The following is a 23,386-nucleotide window of genomic DNA, read 5'->3' on the forward strand; positions in this document are numbered from 1 at the left end:
CCAAACACATGACCATCCCATTATGTATGAAAGGGTTGATGCAATAGAACATAGATACACCTTTGACATGCTAGTGCCTGGGAAGGATGAAATATTGTACCGCATCAGCTTCCGGGTGGGAGACGTTCCAACAGGTCTCCTGCCTAAACTGGTTGTCTCCCTGTTTAATGACGATGTTTTTATTTCATACAAATGTGCATTAAAACGTGTAATTGAAAAATAGAGTTATTAATTTTGTCAGGTTCTTACAGTATAGGTAAAAAGCATAACAAGTTAAATAATTAGAACAATATTGATCAGTAATTACAAGTACAGAGAATTTACAAACCTACAAACCCATCTAAAGTATAACTACAATATTACACAAATATACCAATAATCAGCTATGATCTATTTACCATAAGTTAACACTGGAAACAATCTTGTATTACAATTAGGCCACGGCAGAAAATCTAATTCTGTTCGCGGAATTGGTGGGATTTTGGCAACCATATCCCGCCAATCTCTGTGTGGTGGATTTTTTTCTCCTGCGATGCTCCAGAAATGTGAGTGTGAGCGATATTTGATCTCTCATAGCACGAGCTAGAGCCGCTAGAAGCACTTTTGGCAAGATTTTCTAATGCAGACAGTCGTGAGCAGTTGCGATCAGTGGGCTACTTCTCGAGTAGATTTTCAACTCGAGTGTAAGCAAAATCAACTCAAATGGCTGTGCACTATTGCGCTTGCATGATGCCGTTTTTACACTCATTTTTCAGTGTGGAACTCTCTACCGGTGCTAAATCGCAGCGTACAGTGCATATTTTTGCCTGTTGGCAGAACCCTGTGGAATATTGCAGATTTTTTACGTAACTCTGCAGAACTCCACAGAGTGAAATTCCACAAGTGGCGCTTACCCCTGTTGGTATTGGTGTCAAATATGGGCTTTCTAAAATGTAAATAGCACCTTAAGAATTAAATACATATAGAAAATGTTCCAAATTCAATTTTAAAAAGTTCCAATTGTCCCCTGAGTTTCAGCAAAACGTTCATTCTACATTTGCCGTCCCAAGTGTTCAAGTTATCATCATGTGTCTAACAGTCCTTCAGTTTTTCAAAATAATCTTTTTCGCCAGCATAAAACTTCTCTGTAACCATAGTTATTTCCGTTTCCCTAGTAGTCACTAGGGGTGGGCGAAATTTGCGAAAGCGACTTTCGCAAATTATCGCGAAAATGTTTAAAATCTCCGCAAACACGCGGAAATATCGCGAAGATGCGGAAGTTTTTTCCCCGCCCGTTCGCGGTATTTTCTGCGTGTTCGCGGCTCGCCAACTTACCCATGCGGTTGCTTGCGGGCGCGGCCATCTTGTTTTCACTCTTCTCGCGGTGCATGATCGCGAGAAGAAAGACGTGATCGCGCGACGCATGACGTCACTGCGGGCCCGAACTGTCGCGAGACAGCGCAAATGGCTAAAACAATACAACATCTCATGGAGAACGAGACCGGATCGGGAAAACTTGTCGGCGAACGCGGGGATTCAGGTAAGGCGATCGCGCGGGCGCGAAAATGTATTATTTTACAGCGCGAGCAAGAACCAAATTATCGCAAAGCTGCGGAATGCGGAAATTTTGACATTTCCGCGCTCTCCGCGGAACGCGGAAATGTCAAATTATCGCAAATTCCGCGAACGGAACGGAAATTTTGCCCAGGCCTAGTAGTCACTGAAAAAAATCTTTAGTTCACAGAGTTATGTCACAGATCGCATATTTTCTAATATCAATTTCTTTCCACCACTCTAACATTAGTCAGGGAACGTTATTAAAATCTTCTTGCAGGTTTTGACACCGCCCAAATTTTTTGTAATATATTTTTCCCATTTTGCATGGAATCCAGATAACTCACTGTATTTTTTTGTATGCAAAACTTAAATAACATTTGCTTTCCGGATGCTATTTAAGTATCTAAGCCAGTCTTTATCTGGGAGGCCACCCTTGTATTCAATCTCTCAGTCTTGCTTGCTTTAGCTAGATGATCTATATTATTTCTTATCAGAAGTTTGTATATGTTTGACCATAGTGTGTCCTTAGTCGTCTCCCTAGATTTTATAGCTTACACTTTTAGTATCGAATTGCTTATCGCATCAGGGTGATAAACACCTGCACTCTAGCTCTTGACAGATTGCCTGAGACTCAGTTCCAATGCTCTATAGCGGAAAGTTGTATTTAGCTCTCAATTCATGGAATAAAGTAATTATAGTGTACTGGGACAGTATTTATGTCCTTGTGTTCAAGTGACAGTCTAACCAAGATTTCTAATAAAAAGGTTTGTTTTGCACAAGAATAGGTGGGTACCCCAAATGGGAAACGTCAGTAATATAGAGTGATTAGAACTCAGGCATCATGTTTCTGGGATATGGAAGGTGATGAGGCTCTGAGCCTGCTATCTGTTTCAATGCCTCAATATTTTCTATGTATGTCTAGTGCTGTGACACAGCAGCCTTGAGAATTTATAATGACAAAATCAAAGTTTACTTGTCCAAAAAGCATGTTTGGACATATCCTATCTACACTGATACTTCATTCTTCAAACAGGGATGGGTATTTTGGTATTTTATTAAGGTTTGGATATTAAACTTGCATGCTAATTTGCCAGATAGTGTAGTGTCAAAAAGCACTAGAGGCAGCACACTGATGCGTCAGTCATCCCCAACATGCTGCTACTATTTCACTCCCATATTGCTCAGTTCTACTCTCCGTCGCACACAATCTCCATGCTGTGCAAACAAACTCCGCTACCACTTTCCACAGCGGTCTCCTCACATCCCCACATCAACCCCCCCTCGCAGATCTTTGTCACTGGAGGGTTCTGTCAAGGTCTTTCAATCCCACATCCAACACATTAAAACATCCCGAATCCCTGCTCCTCAAAACTCTCCACCTTCAGTCGAGAACTGTACATGAGCCAGTCATTCCTTGGAAGCGCCACAAGAATATGGACCTCCTTACTTCCCTCCCTTCGTCTAGCAACCTGCATAGCCACCTTCAAAAAGACACTTGGTTTACTCACCCGAAACCATACCTAAGTACTCTATCCAGTAAACGAACTACCATCATTGTGTCCCCCACCATCTTAATCAATGCTCGAACCATGTACATCTCTTGTCCAATGGCTGCAATTGTCCTTGTCGCAGTTACCGATGCAATATGTCTGAACGTAATTACTGTAACTGTATCTTGCTGCACCCTGGTATCATGCTACTGCTGTAAAGTGCTCTGATGCCTTGGAGCTATGTCCCCGCTATATAAAATTGCAAAAATAAATAAAAATAAACTCCTCTGAACACGGCTGTTCCACACACCCTCTGTCCCTGAGAAGGCTCCACCTCCTTGAGCGCTGCCCACACCATCGCTCACAGTCACCTGCCTCCCTGCTGTTTCCAAGTTGTTGGGTGTAATTGCAATCAATTCTATTGGATCACTACAGCATTTTGCATTGCATTCTGTGTGCATTGTTCAATATAGTTCTGCGGTTCACAAACATCGACAGTGGCTCACAAGTGGGTCAGTGCCATAAGGAATGAACACTAATAAACCACTCTGCAGTCCAGAGCACCTGGGAAGCACACAGCTCAGGTCTTCCATATGATGTTGCATCTTTTATATAGTGCGAACTCGACCCAAAGGTATTGGAGCGCTGTACATGAGCACCGTATTTACATTACATATTTAGGCACGGGGAGATTAAGTGATTTGCCCAGAATCACAGGATGTGGATGCGACCTCAAGGCTCGAACCCTGGTTTCCAGCACCAAAGTCGCAACTTGCTTTTCATATAGCGGTTCGTACAGCACGTTTCATATTCACAAGCTGGGAATGCCGAAGGTTACCAGCTCCAGCTTTATGGTCGTCAGTTGATCGATCTTGAAAAGATGAATTGGCATTGCCATCCAGAACAGGACATTTGTCTGCTTATCACTGAGGCGTTTGGGCAAATATATGGAAGGTCAGACATTAACCTTAGTAAGACCTCTGAACGAATCACATTATTTCCGGTCCTGACGAAGCGCTAACGGATCCCTTAAGGACCAGCATTAATGCGCGAAACATGTTGACCCCATTTCTATAGGACACCCATTCACCTACACTACACCTCTCCTGAGAGTAGCAGTTAATTATACATCTGCCCTTAATCATTTTTTCCAAAGAGGAGCTCCAGGATTATTTTTAACCCTTGCTACACGGAGCCCTGAATAAAAACTTAGGCTCTGGGCTCTATGTAGCATTTTTAACTCACTTACCCACTTCTCTTTTTATAGGCCCACACACCCCCATGCACAACTGCGGCGTCTCCATAAAAGATCTCCGATAAAGAGCCCTCCCGCGGGGCCCGTGGGGGACTGCAGCGCCACCCCCACGAGGAGCAACGCCCGATGATGAAGCATGACACTCGAAAGGGTGTGTGAGGGCACTATATACTAAAGGAGAAATTCCCCACACTCACTATTACCCGACCACGTTAACAGCACACATACCAACTCTTTGGCACTTTTCTCATTCTCGTAGGAACAGTTACCCTCTTAGTATATACACAAATATATGGGAGCTCAGACATTAACCTTAGTAAGACCTCTGAACGAATCACATACCGAAAGGGACTAGGGTGACCAACCATCTGTAAATTTCACAGACCGCCCGTTATTTGGGGCTTTTGTCCGTTGTCCATGGGGAGTTTTTTAACGGATCCCTTTTGCCCGTAATTTCAGACATTGGAGGGAGCTGCCCCACTGCAAGCAGCCTGAGAATTCTGTAACTCTCACTTCAGGGGCAAGCTCGCACTCCTGCTGTGATCAGTGGTCTGCAGCCGCCCCTCCCTGGCCTGGCACAGGCTGCTATCGGCCCATTATCATTTTGTTTGCCGGCCTAATTATCACGTACAGAATTGTAATGGGCCTCTCTGCACAGTGACAGCATTTGCTGGGCCTTCTCCTGCCAGAGCCCAGGGCATGGCAAACTGCTTTTGTTTATGGGCTTGTGTCACCTCACCAGGGGCCAAGCTCTGGGGAGATGAAGGTTCCATTCTGGCGCGTGTTTCCCAGGTGCATCCACCATTAGCCTCTTAAACTGTCACACACGCAGTGATAATGGTACAAATAATATTTCCCTTTATTATTTATTTATTTTGCTCCAATAGTGCAAAGTTTCTGCATTTGTGCTGTTATTATTTTCATGTTTACCCTGGCACCCGATCCCCCTTAGCTTTTACACATCACATCCCCTTGGGATGATTGATCGGATCAGGTGTTTTTTTTCAATGGGGGAGAGGGGGCATGTAAGATCTGAGAAGCCTTCAGCTTTGATCTTTTTCTTCATTGTTTTTTTTTTAATATGCAAACGCAGGTGTTTAAGTTTTACGCGCAAACACAACAGATGCAGGGCAAGGTTCTCTCACCCTAATATAAACCTACTTTGACTTGTGCTTGTGTTGGTTGTCTATTTACTTATGTAATATTGCGCGACCTCCTCTGATGTGTCTTTAAAACTTACCTTTTGCCCCGAATTTTTGTCCTGAATTCTGACCGTCTGTCCTGAATTTTTGTCATGAATTTTGAACCTTTGGCCTGAATTTTTACACACACTGTTCTGAATTTGCACCCATGCCAGTTGGTCACCTTAAAAGAGATGCGTGATTCCCTGCCACTAAGTATATAGAAGACATATGCTGCAGACCGCCCCACAAGCTGAAGCTTTAAATGACAGGTCTGCTTCAAATGTCCTGCACATAACTTCAAAACCCCCTTGCACGACTGGTACTACGCGCACGCGCACACACACACACACACTGCATCAGAGCACCTCGCCCACTTGGGTTCTGCAGTCCACACAATCCAGAGCCGGAGGTGAAAAAATTCGAAAGCGCATCACGATCATTTGGACCCAGCATGTTATACAATGGTAGCGTAGGGTTATTCTCTCCTAATATTTATTTTTGGTCATTTGTGACGTTCTCGTGCCCCAAAGTTGCTCAGTGAGTTAATGCTTGCTGCAGGTCCCAGAATGTCGTGAACCTCTCCATTGTTCCGCAGTAGGGCAGGAAATGAGGAGTATCCAGACAGATCTTGAATCCGGAAGCCATTGTAGTTATCGATTCAGGTGGCTCCAGTGAAATATGTTGAATTTGTCGGGTGTGATTTACGGGCGCGACACCAGCAGACATTCAGCAGCACATTAACTTGTCCACTTTTCATTTGCAGTAGTAACCTGCGAGGGGTTTCTTTCTTTCACTCCCAGCTGTGTCCAAAACAAATGCCTCACTTAAAAGGCCAGTAGCCCTTCCTTTGGAGTTCCATCCGACCTGGGAGCTACATGGAGCATAACACCTAGATTTCAATGCTGTGGAGGTATACAAAGGCACACATATTGTTGTTAATTTGCAAGTGCATAAGAGAAACTATGATTTGGAGGCAGGTTTTTGACTTTGTTCAACTCCTGCACTTAAGCGATATGCATGCATTGTAAGAATGCCACGAGTATTTAGTATCTGGGAGGGTAATGGTGCTAATAGCAATTTAAATAGCACAAATCAGTTTTTTTTTAATTTCTTGTAGAGCTACTCGCCCCAATGTAGAATGTCACAGTGATTTACATCACATACACATAATACAGAGACAAATATTGTGTGTAAATCAATGTACAGGAGCTGTTACATAAAACAATGAGGTTTTATAAGGTGTAGAACTCAAATATCATTCATTCTGCTAGGAATTGGATTAAGAATGCTTGGTCTGGAGAAACACAAAGTCAGTTCTAAAAATGTAATGTAGTGGTGGGCTTGTCTGTAATAATAAGACGTTATAACTTTCCAAAGAAACCTTTTTAGAAAACCTTAGAATAAGAAAAGCTTGAGGAAAAGAATAAGGTTATTTTTAACCAGTGCCTTGCAAATAATATGAGGCTACTAACTCACTGTGCTATATTTCAAGCAAAACTGGAAAGTAGGGGGAGTGCATTAGATCCCAGCTCTGGGAGTAAATTGTAGGCCAAAACTGGGATCCAGCCGACCCAGGGAAACATGCTGAATTTGTCCTGGTGTCATTTTCCGTCACCAGGACACAAGTCGGCAGCACCCACAGGTTGTCTGCAGTGCATTTGGTGCCGTAAAGTGCAGATAGACGGGGCTTTTTTATTTTCACTCCCAGCCGGACACAAACAAGGGCCTGATTTAAAGGTCCATTGGCCCTTCTTTTGACAAGTATCATTCTGGCTGGCAGCTGTCTGGAGCTTAACATCTAGATGCCAATGCAATCGGCAATGGATGGAAACAAAGGGACATAGCTTATCACTTCACAAGTACTTTGGAGAAACTATCACTTGAAGTCAGGTTTTCTACTTTGTTCAACCCCCTCCCCCCCACCCACCAAGAGATGTGCATACAATACAAGAATGCAAGATTTATCTGTGTGTAAGAGTAATTATTTACACTAGTAATGAGTTAAATGTCACCTACTATTTTTTTTTTACTTTCGTTCTTTTATAGCCCTATTCATCTCAGTGTGGGGTGTCAGGGCGCTTTACATCACACATCAGAGCACAGTAAATCATTCAAGTGTGCAAATGAATGTACAGAAGTTGTTACTTAATACAATGAGGGCTACAAGCTGTAGCTGTCCATACTTGTAAACATTACATGTTAACAGTGCGCAGTCTGGAGAAACACACATTCAGGATGTAAAACGCAACACAGTGATTGAGGTCTTCTGTAAAAACAAGACATTATTCTTTCCCAGAGGAGCCCTTCTTTGCAATCTTGGAATAATAGAGCAAGAAAAAACACAATAAGCACTGATCACAAGGACTGTAATTTATGTCATGCGAGTAACAAAAGGAACTCTGTGACAAAAGCAATAACCCACTGTGCTATCTATATAAAATACAAATCGTGATCTGGATGTTACACAATATACTTTGCAGGATGCACATTAACTGTCTATACTACTTTATGAGTCAAAAGTGTAACCAGAACCAATTAGGGTCTCTCCAGCAGGCACATTAGCAACCAGAGTCATCTTACCATTATTACTATTACCTTGGAATTGCTGGCCCCTCAAAGATCTCTGCAGCAGGTGCCTTAACCCTGTATGATATTTTAAAATGCAGCCTCTTTGGAGCCAATTAAGTAACCCAGAGCAGGTTCACTGTCACATTTGTCATTGTTGCTTATTTCTGTGCAGCAAAGTTTTAAAATAAGACAAATGACTAGGAGGAAGCCATGTCATGAGGACCAGGGCGAACTCATGCTATGGGGACTAGAGAGAAGCCATGCCCAGAGAAGCTATTCAGATGGAAGTCATGCCCAGATACGCTATACAGAGGGAAGCGATGCTATGGGAAACAGAGGGTAGTCAGGCTGAAAGGATCTATGCAGGGGGAAGCCATGCTGTGGGAACCAGAGGGAAGCCATGCAGTGGGAACCAGAGGGAAGCCATGCTATGGGAATAATAGGGAAGCCAGGCTGAAAGAAACTGTGCAGAGGGTAGCCTTGCTGTGGGAACCAGGGAGAAACCATGCTATAGGAACCAAGGGAAGCTGTGCCCAAAGAAGCCATGCAGAAGGAAGCCATGTTGTGGGAAACAAAGGGAAGCCAGGCTGAGAGATGCTATGTGAAGGGAAGTCAATCTGTGGGAACCAGAGGGAACTGTGCTGTTGGAACCAGAGGGAAGCCATGCCCAAAGAGGCTCTGCAGAGTGAAGCTGTGCTGTGGGAAACAGTGGGAAGCCGTGCTGAGAGAAGCTTTGGAGAAGGAAGCCATGCAGTGGGACCCTGAGGGAAGCCATGCTATGGAAACCAGAGGAAAGCCATGTCCAGAAAAGCTATGCAGAGGGAAGCCATGGCGTGGGAAGCCAGGCCGAGAGAAACTATGCAGAGGGATGCCAGGCAGTAGGAACCAGAGGGAAGCCATGCCGTAGGAAAAAGAGGGAAGCAATGTTATGGGGACCAGAGGAAAAACATGCCCAAAGAAACTATGCACATGGAAAAGATTCTGTAGAAAACAGAGGGGTGAAGTGACCAGAGAAGCTATGTAGAGCGGAGCCATGCAGTGGAAACCAGAGGGTAGCATGCCCAGAGAATGTATGCAGATGGAAGCCATGCAGTGGGGACCGGAGGAGGCCATGCCCAAAGAATCTATGCAGATGGAAGCCATGCAGTGGGGAGCAGAGGGTAGCCATGCCGAGAGAAGCTAGGCAGAGGGAAGCCATGCCGAGAGAAGCTAGGCAGAGGGAAGCCATGCTATAGGGACCAGAGGCAAGACATGCCCAAAGAATCGGTGCAGATGGAAGCCATGCTATAGGGACCAGAGGCAAGCCATGCCCAAAGACGTTATGCAGATGGAAGCCATGCTATGGGAACCAGGGAGAAGCCATACCCTGAGAAGCTATGCAGAGCAAAGCCATGGGATGGGAAACAGAGAAAAGCGAGGCAGAGGGAAGCTATGCAGAGTGAAGCTATGCAATCGGAAACCTGTGAAAGCTATGCTTTGGAAACAGAGGAATGCTTTTGAGGGAGCAGGTAAAACGAATTTTTTGAATACCTTCTCTATCTTGCATGAAAATATTAATGACGTAATCAATTTACATATTAACCTGTATTAACTGTGTGCCGTGGTATACTAATCAACAAATTGCGCTTTTGATAAACACGAATTACACGTGAGACTAATTGCTATTTGCATGGCAGAATAACTTTAATGACTAACTATAGTACGCATATTAACCATAGAAGATGCGGTGATAGAGAAATTGCATGTTTTGTGTTGCTTTGGTGTCGTTTGCTTTCCTGCTGGGACCAAATGGTGAGTATTATCGCTTTAAATGTCGCTATAAGCTAGGAAAATACTAATAAATAATGGGCTTAGTATGGGGTTAAACAATAAAATCTTCATTTCCATATATTAATTATGTTTTATGTTTGTTTTGCTCAAGTTGTCATTCGGGCCTACCAAGCCATGACATTCAAAATGGAGTTTGGAAGTGGCCACCGTCTTGTGAGCGCAATGTCTACTGCGCAGACTCGGATGGCTCTGAAGATCTCCAGGCATCCTCAAATTCAGAGCACAGTGTTCCTTGTCAAGGATAGGAACGTGGAGGACTGCCAGATTTCAGTCAGAATAAATAACCCAAGGGAACAATAGCCACCTATAAAGAAAAGTCAAAATGTTGATACATCGGACCTTTTCGCATGAGAACTATATGACCTAAGAGGATGACATGACAAATCTTATGAGAACCGCGGTTTATGAAAAATATTGAACTAAAATTGCAACTTTAAGAGATCCAACCAATCACAAAGTGTTCCAATTCAGAAAATGTTACACGTACCCCGAATTTGTTATAAAAGGATAGTAGAATAGGGAGGAGCAGGTTGGTGTACGTCCCGGAGGAGTTAGTGCGTTCCAGAGGGGTGTCCTGAATTTGCTTGCACGATTGCTTGGTCCGTTGGATATCTTTGGGACTGTGCCGTGCTGAGCGAAAGAACTTTCGGACTTATGGAGTCTGGCCTGCATTCGATTGGGACAATCTTTCAAAAGGATTTGGGTTATGCAGAGCCATTTGAATTAGAAAGCCCCAATAGTGAGAATAGGTAAATATAAATGTTATGCTATAGTGTGCTGAATAAGTAAGTTTGAGTTTTGTTGACCTAAATGCTAATTATGCAACTGAAAGCAAACAATTAGATAAACTAAACATTGATTAACAAAGAAAGAGTTTGTGGTTCTTTTTAAGGATTCCGAAAGTTTAAATATGTTTTAGCTGGTTCTAGGTCACCATCAACCAGTCCAACTAATTGGTCCATCGACCAAGTGGTGGAGTGCCTTGATGTTAAGGTTAGGACCCTATAGGTATTGATGTAAATATGTACATTTTGTAACAAATGTTCCCTCCTTATAGGTAATAAGGTACCCTCACATGTCCAGCGGATTCCTCATCGCTCCCGTGTGCAGACTCGTGAGAGAAACGTATGAGTGTTGGTGTTATGGGCCCCACCAATGAATGTGTGCGTGAATGAGCTTGTGTGGTAACGGATCTGTGATGCAGGGAGGATATGTAAATGTGCCCTTTTCCGCTGGATCACTATGCTGAAAGAAGCTATACAGAGGCAATCATTGCAAAGAGAAACTGCTTTGGGAAAAGAATGGAAGCTAGGCTTTGAGAAAGAGAAGAAAGACATGCCATGAGCAGCTTTGAATCAATCAATGCAGAGGAAAACTCTGCTCTGAGAAAGAGAGGGAAACTAAACTATAGGAACGAGAGGGACGCTAAACTATGGGAAAGAGAGGGACACTAAACTATGGGAAAGAGAGGGACGCTAAACTATGGGAAAGAGAGGGACGCTAAACTATGGGAAAGAGAGGGAAACTAAACTATGGGAAAGAGAGGGACGCTAAACTATGGGAAAGAGAGGGACGCTAAACTATGAAAAAGAGAGGGACCCTAAACTATGGGAAAGAGAGGGACGCTAAACTTTGGGATAAGAAGGAAGCTACACTTTGAGAAAAGGGGGAACTAAGCTTTGGGGCAAAGAGGGAAGCTATATTTTGGGTAACAAATATTTTGTGCTTTGTGAAACAAATAAAGTCTTGTTATGGTCTTCAGAAGGGTGCATATGGAGATACCCTGGAGCACATGCTGCATATTGTCACCAAAGCAGCCTGGTCGCACTCCCTCGTTAACTGTTTCCAAGGGAGGGTGCGCCACTGCAAGACAATATCCCTAGTCCCGAGCAATGTTTATGAGACATAAGGTGTTTACCTGAAGTAAAGCCGTAGACCAATCTCGGCGGAGCTGTCTTTAAACGGACAGGTACTGTCCAGCACTGAGTACCTGCACTTCTCTACTATGAAACGAAAATTACCTGCACTTCTGAGCACTGCTATGATGCATTCAATGCGAGAGTCCCAGCACTTTTGAAGAGCAAACGTACTCTGGATTTTACGTACTAGAACTTCTCAGTTTCCATGTAAAGCACTGAGAGGCTACCACTTCACTATGATGTAAACATTTGACCTGCAGCTCACACGGCAGGTGCGTTAACCCCCTGAGCATCAATAATCCATATGAGGAGGTCCTTAGTCAATACCTCATAACACTTATGTGGCCGAGGTTCGACTTGTCCAAAAAGTATCAATCCCTGTTGTGGTGAAACATTTCGAACTGTAAAATATTCCCTTATATTATTTAAATCCCCCAAATTTACATACGTGTGCGCTTTTATTATTTTTCTGCCGGCACATTCCCACACAATGAAGTCAGCAAGAAAACGCCGTGTGTTTGGCGCCATTTTCCCCATGAGTCAAGGAACCTGTGTACATGTTGGAGTGCTGGGGGGGAGGGTGGTTGCTTTAGCAATTTGTGAACACTTCTGCTGTCTGGGGCATAAAACGGCGGCCCTTGGCTGCCTTCAAGTCTCTGGTCTTCGGGTGCTCAGTTGCAGAGTCACGGCCCTCGGGAATCGTATCTTAAAAAGTAATTCTTATTTCTGCTTAGGTAAGTTAGGCGTAAAGACCAGCCGTTTCCAAATATATTCGAAGGCACGGTTTGTTATTGTGCTGCGTAATTTATCTGGGAGAGTTTGACAGGCTGCGGTGTGATGCATCTGGGCTGGTTGAGTGCGGGATGGGTGGATGCGTGTATTTGATTTTGTTGCAGTAAAGGTGTCAGAAATTCACCACAAAGCACAGGTTAGGACGTGTGATCATAAAATCCACCTTACTACAGATCGCCATCATACGGGTAAGTAACCCGCACCCCTCAAGCCACACATAGTACACACTGCAGCCACTTGTATTCGCTTTGTGTCGGGTTGAGCAGTCCAATGCCACACTAGTGGCCTACACTCTATGTATTATTAGGATAAAGTACCCCCACAGTACATTATATATATATAAGGATATTAGAAGTCACCCAGTTCTCTGGCCATATAGATGAACAAGGCCTAAGGCCGAATGCCTCTATGCGGTAATGGATTTCCAAGGTGACTTGAAATGTTCTTATAATGTATGGCAGGAGTACTTTACTCCGTGTAATACATGGTCACGCCATAACCATTCTATAAACCATTTAAATCCTTGGTTTGGTGTGCACTCACATGAAAGAGATGGGTTGTTGGTAAACATGAAGAATACAATTAGAATCTATATTACAATATTAAACAGACAAAAAGCTATCGATTGAAAAAAGATATTACAATCAGATTAATGCAAGCCATCTTTAAAAAAACTATGTAGCTTAGGATGTGTAGAAACAAGCAGAGTTTCTATGTTTCCAATGATGACCTAAAACGTGTAAAATAAAAACATGTTGCCATGAAAACCCCTTTTCTGCTTACCACTTTTCATCTAAAAATGCAGAGCGGAAAAAGAAAAAGCCATGTTTCGTTTTCATTTTGTAACTGCAGTTGTGATATCAGGTCAGAACTTAACTGTAATATCTTACACCAGTTGAACAACCTCATTTCTTTATTGAAGTTGACTAGGGATGGTCCAAGTCGCCTCTGATAAGGAAATTAGATACATGCTTATTTACAGGAATTGCAGGCTCCTGTGTATTATACAAATTTACAAACACTGCGCTGTATAATAAAAAAGCAACAATACAAATCAATCAAAAAATGATTACGATATGTAGCTGTTCCCTCCTTAAAGAATCTGCAGCCCGGGCTGCAAGGCCATATCTCTTCAACATATATTTTGAGTGTGGTCATTACTGAACTAAAGCATGCACACTGGGAGGAGGCCATGAGACATAGAGAAGGTTTAGTGCCCTGTAGTCAAGCCTGAAACAATATGAAAAATCTGGGTGCATATCACTTTATAATACAGGGGATTATGCAATCCCTGTATAAAAACCTGTGTCTAATGTCTTTATAGTACACAGGGTCATTGGAATTATGAGGCAGGAAAGTACCAAATTATGTGGCGGGGTTGAGTAAATTATGCGGCAAGAAAAGGTAAATTATGCGGCATAATGTGTCACATTTTGTAATTGTATTACTTCATTATTTTAACATGTTAAACTTGGTTTCACTGTCTGGACATTGGTTCCACTCCGTTACTACCAGTTTAACATGCAAGTGTAGCAATAAGCAACAGAAAGGAGTCCACTTTTAAATCGTTTGAGCTAGTAAAAATATTTTTGTTTTTTATCTGCAGATTGTGCTGCAGATGGTAGTTTATGTGGCAAATACAGCAAATCTGTAATAATGCATAAAGCACTGAGGCCGCAACATAGCATAATTCCAGTGGCCCTGATAATGGGGTGTGTCAACACCTCTCCTTCTCCGATGTCTGTCAACATGGTGAGGGGTATAACCCCCTGTCCCTGAGTCTGTGCTTAGTGAGGTTACACACATCCCCAGCTGTCTGTCAATGTTGAGGCTACAACAGCCCCTTCTTCTGGGCTCTGTCAGTGCTGGAGTGGAATTAAGCATGGTTTGGGCACTTTTCAAAGGCCTCCCTATGGCCTTGAACGTCACATCTGCTATGTACTCCACGGAAGAGCTCGGCGCCTCTTCTCGGGGCTCACTGCTCCGCATTGCACGGTCCCTGTGGGCAGGGGAGAGATAGACAAGAGGGTCCGGCTGCTCATTTCCTCCAAAGCTCATGGTGGACAGCGGTGCGAAATAGAAGTTATTACAGTTGAGTTCTGATGTCATTTCTTCATAATAGGAGCCTGGGTGCGTCACAAGTCGCCTATTAGCGACAGAGCTAGGTGTTGTGTGACTCTGCTTATAGACCCCCCTGGATGCAGTGTTTAACCCCAGTACTGACAGACCACAGCAGGGGGGCCAAGGGCGTAACACAGGCCTTTGCATCCCCCGCAGTGAGGGGGCCCCTCAGCCCAGTACTAAGGCCTTAGAGCTCCGGATTAAATCCGGAGTGGGGGCCCCTCCATGTACCTTGCAGGGGGGCCCCCTGAGCTTTCGTTACGCCACTGGGGGGGGGGGGGGGGCGCGGTGTGTAAGCATAGCACGGCCAGGCCCTAGCGGTGAGATGAAACCTCCAACGATGACAGACTCCACCTGACGGGAAGGTGACTAAACCCCAGCGCTTGTAGAGTCCGAGCGAGAGGAAGGTGTGTTACCGCAACAGTGTCAGACCCTGGGGTGGGGGGTGCGTGTGCACCCAGAACGGACGGAGCACAGACGAGTGTAGTGCGTTACTCCGACAGTCCCTAGAGAAAGAGAAGCGTTTTACACCAAACGGCCAGCCCCCGCCCCCGGGGGGAGGAGGGTGTCCACGGCATTGAAACCCCCCTTGGTAGGGAAATTTGTGTAAACCAGGGACTAACTGGCACCCGAGGAGGGGAAAGTATGTGCCCCCATCAGTGACAGGGAAGGTGCGTAAACTCACCCAGCATCTGCGAAACTCAGACGAGGAAATGCCCCAAAGCTATCGACCAATAGGGAAGTTACTGCAATCTGCACCGTAGCTTTCTTGCAAGCTGTTCGCATCGGCTGATCAGATTTCGTCGGGGCAGTGCCAGTTGTTCAGCAATTGTCCCACCAAATTCAAATAAATGTAACCCATGTCCCCGCTTTTCAGAGCAGTCAACTAAACGCAGAGGGAGAAACGCTTTCATGCGCTCCGGTGCAAGCTTAGTCAGCAGCCCTAAACAGGAAGCAATTTATTCATAGAACACAGATACTGCTGAGAGTTAACACGTTTGATTTAATTACACTTAATGCCTCTGCATCTGTGTTGTCTATGTTCGCGAGAGATGTCACGTGGTGCGCCTCTTGGTCCAGGCAAAATGAGAGTCCTACTTCTATGGTTGTGGACTGTCCTGGTTTTCAAGATCGGATCACCGCATATTTGAACATCGGCTAGTGACTGTGTTAGAAAACAGCTTCACACCTCAGGAAAGTATTACAGAGGACTTCTGGGTCGTCTTTACCGCTGCCAACCCAAACAGCCCCGTGCAATGGTAAATAACTCTGAAACCATTAATTCACCAGAGAATTTCCTCCAGATGCCTTCTCGTGGGCCTTCTTCCGGTGACAGCCACATTTATTTTATGGCGGGAGTTAGGAGATATCTCCATATCCCCGGGGAATAACTTTTCGGCTTTCGGTGTAACAAGCCCTAGTGATCCAATGACATTAAAAGGCGGCGGCCCAGAACGCGTCAATTCGTTAATATTAATCCCAGGACTGGAACAATCTGGTAACTGTGAGGAAGAAGGAAGCAGAGCTGGCCCTGTGTTCAGACAGCTCGCCGATGGGAGTCAGACGAGCAAGGGTCGGGGCGAAGGTTTCTTCAAACTGCAAACACTGCTTTGACCTTGTCTTACACCAAAAAAGTTATATGTTACATTACCCATAATTCTCTGCTGCATATTAGTTTGATGTCTTTCAGTGGGTAGCAAGGTACCTTCTGCTTGTCTGCCCCAGAAGGCTCCTTCTTGCATGACAAGGACTCTGCCATTAGGTATTAAAGATTCTTTGGTGGCTTCGTATTCAAATAAATACGGTTGCGTGACTTTCGGGAGGAACAGAGCCCTCCCTTTGCTGTGATGTCCTCACAATGTAAAGCTTCAGAGGCTTGCACTGTATAGATGTTCAATATATGGGTTCTCATTTCATTTCGCAGTGGAAACGTCGCGTTAAAAAATAATAGCCCGCAATAAATGTATACATAGTTCTACTTCGTTTTCGTATATCAGGCCTGTCCTGACGTAATAAGTAACCCTTGGCAAGGTATTACTGACAGGGCTAGCAGAAAAGGTATAAATGCCCATTCACCGCTCCCCCTCCCTCCATCACCCCCCCCCCCCCCCCCATCTCTCCCTCCGGCAGTTGTATTTATTATTCTAAGGAACACAGCACCGACTCTGCTATAAATAATATACAGCGCGCCTGCTCTGAGTTCTGCCTGCTCAAGGTGATCGTGTCAGTCTGCGGTGCACTGAACCCCTTCCGAGCCGCATGTATCCCAGTGCATGTTACCATATCCTCTTGTAAAGGTGCCGCAGAATTGCGGGAAGAGGTGTTCTTTCCATTACCCTTAACCAATCTGTGCAAACACGGGATATATTTAAGAGCGCTCACCAGGTGCGTACATTAACGAGAAACATTTGAGGATTCGTCACTGAGAGACGCGGAAAGGGCCGTCGGTTCACCTCTTAATGATGTTAAACAGACAAACAGCACACAGTTCAAGACCTTGTGGGAACGGGGAAGCTTCTAGAACAAGCGCAGTGGCGGGGTGGAAGATACGTGGCCAAACGATGAACATCTCCGCCACTTCAAGCCCTTGCGGTGCAGGGTGAGCCGCCCATGGCCCAGTGGCGTTACAAAGGTGCGGAGGCCCCAGTGGAAGCAGAGAAACTGCCACTGCCCCCCCCACCCCCCCCCCTTTGGTGAACCCACTGTCTTGGTGAAGTGGGGCCCTCTCACCGCCGCACCTGCTGCACTATTGAAACCTGCACATTGGTTTAAGCGCCTACCCTCGGCCGTGGGCCCTGTAAGTGTGTGAAGTGGTCAGTCCCAGTCAAGGCTTTAAGTGGGATGAAACAAACTGGGGGCCTCTCAAAGGGGCCTGGTCAATGTATTTAAAGACGTGGCTTAAAAACACGTAAGCTAAAAAATCTGTGTTTAGCACAGTGTGCCACACCACTTGTATTTTGCTGTTCCTATCATTGCGTCTACTCTAGATATATGATACAAGTCACATCATGCCTATAAATCAGGACTATTGACTTGGTCAATGGTTGCTAGTTGCATAAGATAAGCAGCAACTGTGGCTTGTATACAATATTGAAAAAACTTCCACTTAAAGCCCTGGTGACACCAGCACAATGTTGCTGCTCCTGAGCTTCAAAAAGAGAAGGGAAATCCAGAGAGAAAATGACTTTCTTTTAAGGATTTCCCTTCCTCCACAACGCGCAGTCCGGGGAAAAAACGGACCGCCTGTGCCAGGTCACAAAACAGAGTCCGATAGAGACCAGTCCGGGGAAAAAACGGACCGCCTGTGCCAGGTCACAAAACAGAGTCCGATAGAGACCCGTTCCGAGGCCCCTTAAAAAACTGCTCAGACCCGGCCCACTTAAAGCCCTGGTCCCAGGGAAACCTTGAGGCCCCCCACGAATTTTCCTGTAGGGAGTGAGTCTTCGTTGCACGTGCCTCTGTCGGTTGGTGCATCCCCACCTACATCACCGAGTTCAGTTGTTTCCGCTCTGTATTGGTGCTGTTGCAGTTGGAGGTAAAGGCGCCTTGTCCATATGTAGTAAGCTTCTCTGTCCCTAGGCGCTCTGAGTGCCTTTTTCCTGTCATACAATATCTGAACAAAGTGAAACAAAATTAGTGCCGTGCTGCCTGGCACGGAAGTGGTGCCAGGTGCCCACCCAGCACTTCACTCCCAGATCCTGTCTCGGAGTTTTCCTGAACACAAACCTCGGAGTTTTCCTGAACACAAATCTTTTGACTTGTTACAGAAAGACTTTTTAAGTCTAATCGCGAATGTGACCACAGAAAATCGGTCTCTTCTTCTCTACACACTGAGGATGTGGATTGACGGCTAGAGCGGCCGACATTGAAGCTGGGGAACCAGGTTCGAGACTAGGGGGAGGCTCAAACACCCTGTGATTCTGGGCACATCACTTAATCTACCCGTGCCTAAAAAATGACTGTGTCCGTGTGTAATGAAACTGACGCTCACGTAAAGCGCTCGGATACCCTCGGGTCGAGTTAAAACTGCAACCAAAAAAGAACAAAAACTCCCTCGCTCTGGCATCCGCGTAGACACCCCCTGAAAAACAGACAATCTCCACAGCCCAACAGACACATACACATAAAGGGGCATGAACAGCACCTGACCAGCAACGAAGAACACACAGGTAACGGGCTCACTCTCAACTGATGCCCGCCCCCTCATCTCTTTTCCTCAGCCCCTCTCTCTGCCCGATGTCCCATCTCGGTAGAGCCCCTCAGCGATGCTCTCCTCTCCCTTTCTCCCATCCTTCCGGCGCCGCGCTAGACCACTCAACCCAGCCGGCCCCGGCCGGATTCGCGTGACTCGGTTGGCAGTACCAGCCTCGCACCCGCAAACAAACACATGGGGTCTTTCTCCACACTGCTGCGGTGGCCCCTAATTATTAGATATTGCCGTCACACACCGCCACCACTTGCCCCGCACTCCTCAGATATCTGCCAGCACATGGATGCCACTCGCAACACCACTACCTCTGCCACGTGCCCCGCACTCCTCAGATATGTGCCAGCACATGGATGCCACTCGCAACACCACTACCTCTGCCACGTGCCCCGCACTCCTCAGATATGTGCCAGCACATGGATGCCACTCGCAACACCACTACCTCTGCCACGTGCCCCGCGCGCCCGTCACGCCTGGATGAACTTGCAAAGGTCCAAACAGAGGGTTACCATCCCTTGCCTACACCCTGCCACCCCGACTACGGGCAACATCAAGTCCATGTACGGAATTTATTTTGTACATAAAAAAAGTGTAGAAACTTCAACTTTGACCCAGGAACGTGCGCGGACGCGTATAAGCGCCAAAGCTGTGAAACCTGCCTGGTGTTCCTTCATTTACATCATGTCCTTCGACCACCACCCTGCATTTCATATCTTCGTCACACTCTTCTCGCAGGTTTTCTTTCAGCATTGCCTTCTTCCTTTCTTCTTGTTTTCCCCAAACCCCATTTCTCCCTTTCTGGTCTGGTGAGTAAGCAAATCCTTCCACCACAAAATGTGTGCAGGTGACCAACGGCTGCAAACACCCGGTACAAATAAAGCACGGCCTATTAGCCTCCTCTCCCAGGCAGGCCATGTCCCAGACCCGATATTATTTTGCCCAGCTCCGTTCACTGTTTACTGAAATTTCGGACAGGCGGGCACTGCTAGATGGGCCACTTCTAAACTGCAAATATGCGGGCTTTTCCTGGGTCCCACCGTGGCCCACGGGTCACCCAAAAACAGCCCACAGACTGGCCCTTTCTAGCTGGCACATCTGACTGTGGTAGACGTCTGCCAGAAACTTAGTCTGTTCATGTGACTCTCGCACCTGGCCCCACCGTTGCCTCTTTTCATCCAGGACACCCTTCTTCCATAAGCTTCCCTCCATAGCTGGCATCTGGTTGATTGGGCACAGTACCACCCAAATGGAGGTGCCATCTGCCTGTAACTTCCCGAGCCCTTCCCACCTCATTCTTGCACGGGTCTCCCACGGGATGGTAACCCCTTCCACGTGCACCTCTGCCGTGCTCCCCACGCCCCTGTCGTTTCACATACTACCCTCATGGTGGTACCATCAGCTCTATACCCCCACTCCTCTCTGAGCTGGTAGTTCTTACACAGGTACGCTCACGCTGTAGTACACTCTGCCCAGGACTCTCACACTGATCTGTGGTGCCCTCTGCCCTGCACATCGCCATGCCAATCTCACGTGGCTGCTCTGACACAGATCTGGCCACACGATGTACTCTCTGTCGTGTGCACTGATGTCCTGCAGCCCCGTGACCCACTCACCTGGTTGTTGCTCTTTCCACGTGGTGGTACCCTCCGCCCAGGACTCTTATACTCAATGTGGTACCCTGCCCTGTACCTCCCCATGCCCATCTCACCTGGTTGTTCTTGGGCACCTCTGTCACATGATGGTACCCCCTGCCCTGTAACCCATGGCATTGCCAATTAGTTCATGCACAAGTCTCGCCACTTGGTAGTACCCCCTGCCGTGTATAACTTATTCCTGGACCCCCACACTCCTCTCGCGTGTTCTGCCATGAAGCTGACATCCCCGGCGGTGTATACCTCTGCCACGGACCCCCATGTCGCTCTCACGTCCATGCTCATGCAGAGGGCTGGGCACACGGTGGTGGCACCCCCGCCGTGTACACATCCGCCCTGCCCCCATGCCCCTCTCACCTGGTTGTTCTTGCACAGGTCTGCCCACATGCTGGTGCCGTCCCCGCCCCGCATCAGCACGTGGTAGGTGAAGAAGTAGATGCCCGGAATGGAGCAGGTGAACTTGCCCGTGGTGGGGTCGTAGTGGTTGCCCAGGTTGGTCACCACGTCGTCGAACTTGAGCAGCTCGTAGCCCTCGTGCTGGCGCTTGAGTCCGGCGTAGAAGGCGATCTTGGGCACCGTGCTGTAAGTGGCGGCACTGATGGCCCCCGCTGCGTTGAGCCCGGGGGTCCCCGGTGGGCCCGGCAGCCCCGGGCGGCCAGGCTCCCCGCGCTCCCCTGGGGGCCCCGGCTCCCCCGGTGGGCCCCGCGGCCCCACCTTACCCGGGCGGCCGGGCTCCCCCTTGGGACCCTGGATGAAGGTGGGTAGGGACTGCAGCAGCGGGTCCGCGGGGCTGGCAGCGCTGGGAGGCTGCCGGGTCCCATACGGGTCGCAGACCATGCGACAGGTGCCCAGCATCTCGTAGTGCGCCGAGGTGCCGGCCGAGCTGACCAGCACCGGGATGAGGATGACCAGGAGCAGCACCATGACCACCCCCAGCGCCCCGGCCGCCACCAGCCTCCGCCGGCCCACCAGCCGGCTCAGCGCTGGCCGATCCTCCTGCCTGCCCTTGGACGAAATCTTGAAGCCTGGCGTGGACCTCGTCAGAGCCGTAAAAACGAGCACCTGCTGTCCTGGAGGGAGGGGCAGGGGCGGGATGTCCCGGGCAGTACAGGTCTTCGGACGCACTCTCCTTTCTGTACCTCAAGCGTCTGTCCGGAAGGGCACACGCTCCCCCACTCAGACCTCTGCCCCCCTCGGAGGAGGCGAGCAAATGGCAAAGGACAGCCGGCTTTCGTTTAAAAGAGAAAAATACAATCCTCAAGTTCCCCGCTCCTCAGCGTGGTCCGTCCACCTGTGGCAGAGAGTGGCCGACAGCCTACCAGCCCCACAGCATCACTCACACTTTTATGCACTAATGACCATCGACTTTCCGCCTTTATTTGCACACTGTGCTAGTTCCGGCGAACTTTCTCTCCTCGGCTGTCTTTTCTCTTTGTCGGCTGCTGGGGGTCTCCCGTTTTCTCCTCTACGCGTTTTTTTGCCGGAGTGAAAGAAATAGCAGCGCAGGCGGAGGGCTCTCCCTGAGAGAGGCGCTGCTGCTGGGAGGTTGCGCGCGATCCCTGCCCACTCCCACCACTCGGGCTTCATTAGTGTCTGTGAGTGGCAGAAATTCACGGGGGCACCGCGAGGAGGGAAAGCGGAGGTGGAGACCCGAGGAGGAGGTCAAAGGGGAGGGGTTTATTGGCAAAGACGGAGAAGGACATAAATAGGTGATACATGCACGTGAGAAAAGAAGGGATAGAAATTGAGGAAAGAGATTCGATCAACAAGCACGAAACTGTGGGTGGTGGCAGCGAGGGGCACTGAGCCATAAAAAGAGTCAGAGAGTTTGAGAGTTTTAAGAAGTAATATCTACTTTACTTTCAATGTGAAAATTAGCAGCACTGAAATGAGAAGTGAGGGGCAGACAGAAAGAGTGAATGAACAAGACTAATCTGAGGCAGAAACTCTAAGAACACCCATCTCCCCAGCCCCCCCTACATGGATGACCATCTTCCTTTCGCCAGAATGGTAATACCATCACCCCAGGGCTAGGTTTAGGAGAGAGCAACCCAGTGCAACCGCACCTGGCGCTGACCTGGAAGGTGGGGGGCGGCTTTGTTGGCATGGGGGGCGATCGGAGTTTTGGCTGATCATAAAAGTAGTGCAGTAGTAAACTCACCTCCTAGGTGCGAATGCAGTATATTCTACTGGGGGCCTCAGCAACTGTGCATCACCTCCTCCATCTTTGAAGATACATTCCACACACCACCCTCACAAGAAACATATGAAATAATGCTGTGGGTCACAATAGCTAAGAACTGCTGCTCTGGTCTTAATTCCATTATCTGTAGATCTGCCAGTAAATACCATACACTCCAGCATAGGTTAGATATTTCCATCATCTCACGAACTGATTCGTTAAAAAAATAATTCTATTTTTTCAGCCTCATATTCTTACACATCATCCAGATCTGCATGTCTAACACCTACCTGAAGCTCAACCCAACCAAGACAGAATTCCTGTTATTTACCAAGAATAATAATCAAGATTCAGTACAAACCTGGCTCAATGACATGAACTGTGATGGCTTTGAAACTCAACTTTAACTGGATGCCAAGCCACTTGGATTCCCTCAAGGAACACATTGCCAAAAAGACAAAGATGGCTTTGTACTAGTGCTCTCCCCTAAGGAAAGTCAAACTATTTCTTCCAGAAAACCACTTCAGATTGCTGTTCAAGACCTCATATTCTCTCACCCAGATGGTGGTAATGCCCTACTTCATGATGTAAGAAAATGGATTATTATTTGGGATGGTTGACTACCTTAGTCAAGAAATAATCAGATCCCT

General features: G+C 47.0%; 1 protein-coding gene across 1 annotated transcript in view; it reads right to left on the reverse strand.

Moving 5' to 3' along the window:
- Positions 1-22,021, reverse strand: part of C1QL3 (complement C1q like 3) — a 214,948-nt gene extending 192,927 nt beyond the window's left edge. The window contains exon 1 of the mRNA XM_085630080.1: positions 20,912-22,021. Within this exon, the coding sequence (XP_085486206.1) occupies positions 20,912-21,478 (567 nt within the window). The 5' untranslated portion in view covers positions 21,479-22,021. The remainder of the gene's footprint in view (positions 1-20,911) is intronic.
- Positions 22,022-23,386: the final 1,365 nt, after the last annotated feature.

This window comes from Triturus cristatus, chromosome 10, assembly GCF_964204655.1.
Source record: "Triturus cristatus chromosome 10, aTriCri1.1, whole genome shotgun sequence".
Classification (NCBI taxonomy): domain Eukaryota; kingdom Metazoa; phylum Chordata; class Amphibia; order Caudata; family Salamandridae; genus Triturus; species Triturus cristatus.